The sequence below is a fragment of the Bactrocera neohumeralis genome, unplaced genomic scaffold, assembly GCF_024586455.1.
Source record: "Bactrocera neohumeralis isolate Rockhampton unplaced genomic scaffold, APGP_CSIRO_Bneo_wtdbg2-racon-allhic-juicebox.fasta_v2 ctg3743, whole genome shotgun sequence".
Classification (NCBI taxonomy): Eukaryota; Metazoa; Arthropoda; class Insecta; order Diptera; family Tephritidae; genus Bactrocera; species Bactrocera neohumeralis.
Window position 1 is genome coordinate 1 of NW_026090956.1, and position 8,322 is coordinate 8,322.

Sequence of the window (8,322 nt, forward strand, 5' to 3'; positions counted from 1 at the left end):
TCACGACGCCGAGAATTTAGGGATATTTCAGTTTTGGGATATTACCTGTTTTGGATGAGTGCATTTCACCACAGAAAATTATTAGCGCATTTCACCACTTAACATCAGGGGCACGACAATAACAGAACTGAGTAGTTATTAGAGCCAATGGGAAAAAATATGTTAATATATATAAAAGAGAGCCAATGTACGTTAAAGCTAATATAAACATATATATTTATATGCAGGTGTTTTCTGGTTGGTTGGAAAAGTTCTTGTATTCTATGTATGTACATATGTATGTATATGCAAGTAGTTGGATTCCTTCTAATCCTAATATATTTGGGTGGGGAAATTGCGCCAAAAATGAAAGTTGAAAAAGAAATCGTCAACGGAATTTTAGTTCTTATAGAATTTCGTCGAGAAAAGTTTAGCTCGGTCGCCAATTCGTTTTCTAAGTGTTTTAAGTAAATTTTAAATAATTTTAATTAAAAAATGGCTAGAGTTAGGAAGTGTCGCGTTCGCGAGTGTGAGACAGAATCTTCCGGAAGATTCTTCTCATTCCCTAAAAGAGAGGAGGAGCTCCTGAAGTGGGTGGAAAATTTACGCATCCCACCATCGCAGGATTTACCCACCCACAATGCATTTGTTTGCATTAAGCACTTCGAACAAAGTGCTGTGGGTGTGAAAAAGTTGAAGGCACAGGCTGTGCCCACCCTAAACCTTGGTAAGTGATGTTTTTTTAAATCTAAAATGTGCATATGTAAGTTTTATTTTGTACTTGTTAAGTTCTTGTACATATCGCTCATTTACATGAAAAGTGTCATAAGTTGTTTTAAGAATATGGAAACCAGCATAAGTTTATTCAATAAAGTAGTAAAATATTTTCTTTGGCATAAACGTTGTTTGTGAAAAATATAAAGTAATTCTTATCGTAAAATATCTCGTGTTAGATATAAAAATTCTGTGTTCATGTAAATGAGCGATATATGTGTATGTACATACATACATACATATGTATGTATGATTCAACTACAATTTATAAATAAGAATAAATATTTTTCTATATACATGCATACATATATAAAGAATATGCTTATGTTTTCAAAATTCAAAAAAAGGAAAAATTTAAGAAAAAATTCTGTTTGAATTGTAATATCAAACTGTTTGATTGGTATGATCAAACTTTAAACTTAAATCAGATTCTTTAGATTCTTACAACTGGCTCGTTTCTAAGCTTAGAAATATTTCATTCTAATTTTTATTTTCCAATTTCAAAGCTTCATATATTATTTTTCAAAATATCCTAAATAACTAAATTTATGTGCATGTGTGCAGGGGCGAATCCAGAGTAGAATTTTGGGGAGGGAACTATATAATTTTGTGCTTGTAACTCAAAGTCTTTTTCTTCGCGGAGTGTCACTTATGATGGAAATAATGTATTACTTTTAACTTTGCCCCGTTGATCCGCGCCTGCATGTGTGTATGTTTATGTTGCCTATTGTTTTAACATGCATATGTATGTTGTTGTGTTCATGTGCGTACATTTACAAACATTGTTTTGCATGATAATGCATTTCATGTTCAATATATGCAATGTATAGTATGTTCAATATATTTGAACATAGATATTTAATATTTTTCTAATTAAAATTTAATTAATTTAATTTTATTTTTTCTAATTAAAAGAATTTTCGACAGATATATTATAAAATTGTTTAAAATTTATCAAACTGGAAACAGTGGGTTGAATTTGATTTAAAATTATATTTAAATTTTAATTAATTTTATATATATATACGTACATATTGGAATTTCTTTAAAATTTTTTTATGTACATAAATAGGATACGACGAACCCCCTAAGCATTTGTGGACGACTCAATTGCCGGTTCGAAGGTGCTGCATTTCGAATTGCGTTAACAGGCAGAAAACGCTCTACAAATTTCCTAAAGAGAAAGATGTTCGAGAAAGTTGGGCAAAGGCTTGCAACTTAGTTGTGTCGCCTTCCGATAGTCTTTTTATTTGTCGTAACCATTTCGATTCGCAGTACGTTACCAAATTCAAACTATTGCCTGGGGCTTTTCCCTGTTTCAGATTAGGTTCAGCACTAAGTCGTAGCTCATCTAGTGCTGACTCAATTTGGGTGTGCCCGCCCGTTTCTAAAACTTATGGTTGTCCTGAGGTAGCTGTAGGAAGTAAAGAAGAGAAGGACGACATAACTTTGAGGGAATTCGAAACATATTCAATTTTAGAACAAAGGAGATTAGAATTAGAACCCCAAAATGACGACGTAGGCTATGCATTAGATAGTCGTGAACGATTTGCTCGATCGGCACGTTACTATCAAAGTAATGCGCTTAAATTGAATAAGAAGATCAAAGAGTTGGAGGATATTATTAAAGATTTGGAAAAAAGGTATCAAGACCTTAGTAAATGTGCAATAGTTGCGGATGTAAATTCAAGCAAAGATGCTGTAACATTCGCTAGGATGATCGTCGCGAAGCGCACTATTTTCAGTGACGATGAAAGGGCATTGGCACAAAACATTAATTACATGTCCAATAAATCATATTATTTTATGCGTGACGATTTAGGTTTCGCTTTACCAAGCAAGAGCTCTCTATTGCGATGGCGCCCCATAAAGTATGTTGTCCCTGGGTTCGATGCCAATGTCTTGGGAAATTTAGAAAAAATTACAAAAAAATGTCCGTTTTAGAACGAAATTGCGTTCTACTATTTGATGAAATATCAATTAAGACCGACCTAACATACAATAGAGTTAGGGATGTTATTGACGGGTTTGTGGATTATGGGGAAGGCCATCGTGAAATGAAATTAGGTAGTAAGTGTTGTTTTTTCATGATAAAAGGGTTGAGTTCCAATTGGAAATATGTGTTTTCATATTATATTTCCAAAAGTGGACTTCCTACATTCAAATTACATGAAATTTTGAATAAGAACATCACAGCACTAAAGTCGATTGGTCTAAACGTAAAAGCTTTAGTCTGTGATCAAGGGCCCACTAATATTTCAGTTATGAATTATTTAAATATTTCTGAAGAAAAACCCTTTTATTTGCACGAAGGTTCCAAGATATATTGTTTATATGACTATTGCCATCTTTTTAAGTCCGTCCGAAACACATTTATGAAATATGATATTTCAACTCCAGATGGAATAGCCAGCTTTAAAGTTATAAAAAAACTTTACTCCATAGATCAGGACAATACATGTTTCAAGATATGTCCAAAACTCACAGAGGCCCACGTATATCCTAGCGTTTTTGAAAAAATGTCCGTAAAACGTGCAACCCAAGTTCTGAGCAATTCGGTTGCGGCTGGCATAGAAATGGCCGATAGCCAAAATTTATTCGGCTCCGACGAATATATATTAAAATGTGCAAAGCCTACGCAGTTATTTGTTAAAAAAATGAATGATCTGTTCGATGATCTAGACTGCAAAAATTTTGTTTCAAAAAATCCCTTAAAATATCCGTTATTAAAGAACGACTCCGGGAAGGTCCAACGCCTCTATGAATACATTAATTATTTCAAATCAATCAAACTTCCGAGCATTGCTCAAAGTAGGTGTATAGGTGGGTTCTGTTCCACAATTGTTGGAATGATTCAGTTGAGCCAAGAATTATTTAGGGATCAAAAGGAATTAAGTTTTATATTCCTTGGGAAAATGAATCAAGATGCGTTGGAAAATTTTTTTTATAGAGTCCGGGCTAGCCAGGGTATCAATACCCATCCGTCTGCCAATGAGATACAATATATAGTAGGTCGTTTAATTTCGATGAAAATTTTGAGGCAAAAGTTTCAAAATAAGGGGGCTAATTGTGAGGATGATGACGACATAAATTTAGATTGGAACTTAGGCCCCGAAGATCGTCATCTAGAAGTACAGGGAGTTGAACACGAATCTGAGCAACTCGACCTGGAATCGTTTACTATTCCAGACGAAAACTTTGTTGAAGAGGACGACACAGCTGACGTCCATATCAAGCGGTATTACACTGGCTATGGTATTTACCAAAAAATTTTGTGTAAAATCCATTGCGAAAAATGCGCTAAGGCAATGACGAAGACACAAAGTGATTTATCGCTTTATTCGGAGGCCCTAATCAAAGCGAAAAACTATAAGGATGACGCGGATTTAAGGCTAGTCAATCCAAGTGATAGGGTCTTCGAAGTGTGTCGACTGCAGATGATGTGGTACGTCAACCTTTTCAACAAATATGCTCACAGTTCAAATGTTCGATGTCTGATGTTGTCCGCAATTAAAGAAAAAACGGAAAATGTTTTTCCTGAGTGGTTTGACCCAACCGATGAGTGTTTTACTCATAAAATTAAGTTGTTAGAATATTTGGTAACGGTACTTTTATTCAAAAACTCGAAATGGTTAGTAAAAGAAGAAATTAATAATGAACGACATCGGAAGCGCGATGCTAAACTAAAAAAACTAAAGTAAGTTGCAAGTCAAGACCGTTTGATTTAAGAACATCTTACTTTTGGGTGAGTAATGAATTCATTGAAAATACGTATTTACTTTTTTTAATATTTAGCATTTTATTCTATTTACAGGTTTTTTTATTTTCAGCTTTTTCTTCTATTTTCAGGTTTATCTTGTTGTATTTTCAGGTACTTTTTTCTTCTTCTTATTTTTTTCCTTTTTAGCTTTGCAACTGAGCTTAGCTTTTTTAAACACAAATGTTGTTTCCATCTTGTTTAAGTGCAACATTTGTTTTTAAAAAAGCAAGTGAAATTCAATGACTTTTTTATATATTAAGTCGTGTGAGAAATTTCCATTTCAAATGGACAATTTCGTAATTCTGCATTATAATTTTTTTAACACTTTAAACTTGCTTATACATTTTATACAAAATCTTTAAATTGTTAATTTTAAATAATAATAAATCAATAAAATTTGCATATAAGTATATTCTGAAAACAATAACCTTGACTTTGATATGTTTAAACTTATATATGTAGATACATACAGACATCGCATATGGGCAAGTGCGAAATCAACCCTTATTCATATACAACGTGGCATGCGTAAATGGAAAAAAGCCTTTTTTTTGCGCATAGACCGACAAGCAAAATAAGCAAATGTTTACTCAGGACATAGATATATTATTTCTTTGCCGCATTTGTCTGTATGTTTACCAAAGTAAATACGAGCTACATATGTACATATGTATGTACAAACATTCATAAGGGAATAACAAGTGCCGCACGCATCTTTCCGAATCTCCGTTGTCACGACAATCAATGGCCGAAGGTCACGTTTTGTCAAAGAGTCAATTTGTTCGAACGACTGACGCGACGACTAGGCGTCATAACATTGTGTTATTGTCCAAGCTGTGCCGAAAAAACAAACGAACGAACGCCAACCGTCGCCGCCTATTTAGCAGAATTGAGCACGTGTAGTGGCAGAAATATATGTAAAATGACTAAAAACATGCGAGAATGAATAAAGAGAAATGCTTTGAAGAAAAATATGCAAAGTCACACAACGAATGTAGAGAAGCATTCTCTGAGACACATATGTAAGTATGCGTGATCTTGTGTCATATGAACCATTTTTTTCAGAAAAATTGTAAAAATTTTAATTTTTTACAAAATCGTAAAAAATTAGATAAAAAATAATTAATTTTATTTTTTAATTTTTTAATTATTTCAAAAAAGTTATATTTATTTCGTCTATTACAAAGCGAAGATGTGTCAAATGAACTTCATTTCTTAAAAAAAATTAATGACCTTCATGAAATATGCATATTCGCATTATTTCGTTATCATTTCCATATTTGTACCAATAGAATTTCTATGGCATACATGCATATGTACATATATTATTTCTTTGGCACATTTGTCTGTATGTTTACGAAAGCAAATGCGAGCCATATATACATACATATGTACATACATTCATAATAACAAGTGTCGCACGCTTCTTTCGCATCTCCGTTGTCACGGTCAACCAATGGCCGAAACTTGCGTTTTGTCAAAGAGTCAAGTGCTGAACAAATTGAGCACGACAGACTGCAAGCGACATCTGTCAAATACACACGTTCTTATGGACACAGTTATGTAGTTGTGCAGCTGGCTCAATAACTGTGTCCCTAAGAACGTGTGTATTCTAATATATTCGTTTGCAGTCGGTCGCGCTCATTGTGTTCAGTACTTCTATGTGTCGAAACACTGACGCGACGGTAAAGCGCCACAACATTGTGTTGTTGGTAGAAAATCCGAGCTGTGCCGAAAGAAACTAACAAACGATCGCCGATTGTTACCGCTTCCCTTGCTGCTCGAACAGCGTCGCCTACAAACCAGCGTAAATATGTATGAAGATGTATGCGCGTGCATACATATCGACGCAGATTTTTGCGAGTCACGGAAAAATATTTTAGACAAATATTGTAAATCGACAACGGCTATGTTGCCACTTTTGTCACTTCTTTCTGTGAAGAAGCATCAGAAAGTTGTTCAATTTATGATTTTTAGCTTTTGCCATCGTCGCGAAAAGACGCTTGTTGGCAAAGGCATGCTCGGGGAGATGTTACGGCGTCTGTTTTTATGAATGAAGCGAGGTCGCTTGTGGAATTTGCGCCTGCGTTTATGAATGAAATCGTTTTTGTTGTAAAATTTACTACATTTGAGCTTCGCCAATTCGGCTGCCATATTGACTTGTGATACTTCTGCTATTTAGACAATTGTTGTTTTTGTAGAACAATGCTTCAATTTATAGTTGGTGACATATTCACATGTGTACGCATATGTATGTTTGTATGCTTGTGCATTATTTGTTCGGAAGTGTATGCAAATATATGTACATATATAAGTATATATGAATGTATGAACATGCAGATCAATGCGCGCGCATGTAATACATTATATTGATAAGTGATAAAATCATGATTTGAATTTCTGAATGCGCACATGCGTATACATACATAATAAGATTATGATATGAGCATGTGCAGAGACATAAGATTAATATGATAGAAGATGTACATACATGTATGTATACATACATACATATGTATGTATATATTGTTGTGATAAATTTAATTTCTATTAGTAGGAAATATAATATAAAAATATTTATTAGAATAGTATATTATGTAAAAATCAAAGAAAATTATTAAATATGCAAGTCCAAATTGACTATAAATATTACTATGCATGCATTCATACAAAATATACTCATATCATAATTATGTTTACATGTCAATATTGAATTGCCGACGGCAAAACGCAAAAGCATACATATTTGCATACATTGCGATTCCCAAGTTGAAAGAAAAATTGAAGCATGAAAATATCAATGATGTTTTTGGGTGATCATAAGGAGCATGCATACATATATTTATGTCTCTTCATATTCTTGGGTATGTGAGACAAGAACATAAAAAATTTGTTTATGTTCTCTGTGTGAGAGGTGTGTTTTGTACGCATTTTTCGGTGTCAAAAATGAAACAAAATATAAATAAACAAAACGAAATTCTTCGTTGGGAGTCTCTTCATATTCTCTGCTTCGGCATACATACATATATGCCATGTCATCATATGCCGTAAATACATATATTTCTGTCTCTTCATATTCTCGGTTAGAATATATGAGAGAATTGTAAAAAATGTTAAAATTGTGAAGCGAATTCCGACCTACAATGTTAACAAATGCGGCGAATTCCCTTTCACGAATCTATCAAATGTTCGCAGTCGAACCTGCACCTTCTCTATACTTTTAAGTTCTCTGCTCTAGCAATATGCGCCGTTGCAAAATGGCAATACTTTTTTGAAATGATAATGTAAAATAGAGAAGGTGCAATTTATTAAAAATGGAATATCAAATGTATGAACTTTTTAACATTAGAAGTTCTTTTTGCCACCAGAGAACTAAAAACATAGAGAAAGGTTTTGTGCAGGTTCGTATATGTATGTATTTTGCATAAAATTCACAAGATTGCCAAATTTTTACAATAATATTGCCGAGAATGTTAAATATGTAGATGTTTTGTGATTCACATATTTTATTGACATTTTAAGAGATAAATTTCGTTTTTGTTTGTTTATATTCATTTTTGACTCTGTACAAAAATATATGTTCTCTCACATGCCCAAGAATATGAAGAGACAGAAATATATGTATGCATGCATGCTCCTTATGATGCTCCCAACAACAGCATTGTGATATTTTCATGCTTCAATTTTTCTTTCAACTTGGGAATCGCAATGTATGCAAATATGTATGCTTTTGCGTTTTGCCGTCGGCAATTCAATATTGACATGTAAACATAATTATGATATGAGTATATTTTGTATGAATGCATGCA

At 33.3% G+C, this 8,322-nt stretch overlaps 1 protein-coding gene across 3 annotated transcripts; it reads left to right on the forward strand.

The window, feature by feature from the left end:
- Positions 1-12: 12 nt before the first annotated feature.
- On the forward strand, positions 13-4,948 carry LOC126767062 (uncharacterized). Of its 3 annotated transcripts, XM_050484673.1 has the most exons (4): positions 13-706; positions 1,826-4,166; positions 4,456-4,498; positions 4,568-4,667. In XM_050484673.1, the coding sequence occupies exons 2-3, from the start codon at positions 2,610-2,612 to the stop codon at positions 4,474-4,476; spliced, it is 1,578 nt and encodes a 525-aa protein (XP_050340630.1). In that variant the 5' UTR covers positions 13-706; positions 1,826-2,609; the 3' UTR covers positions 4,477-4,498; positions 4,568-4,667. The 3 variants fall into 3 exon arrangements, with proteins under 3 accessions (XP_050340630.1, XP_050340628.1, XP_050340629.1); XM_050484671.1 differs by lacking the exon at positions 4,456-4,498 and having other exon boundaries at positions 1,826-4,450; positions 4,584-4,948; XM_050484672.1 differs by having other exon boundaries at positions 1,826-4,498.
- Positions 4,949-8,322: the final 3,374 nt, after the last annotated feature.

Bases quoted from the DNA above. Each gene is read 5' to 3' on its own strand.
- LOC126767062 (XM_050484671.1), top strand. From the start codon at position 2,610: ATGGCGCCCCATAAAGTATGTTGTCCCTGGGTTCGATGCCAATGTCTT. The intron at 4,451-4,583 runs GTAAGTTGCAAG...TTTTATTTTCAG, and splicing joins GCTAAACTAAAAAAACTAAA to CTTTTTCTTCTATTTTCAGG.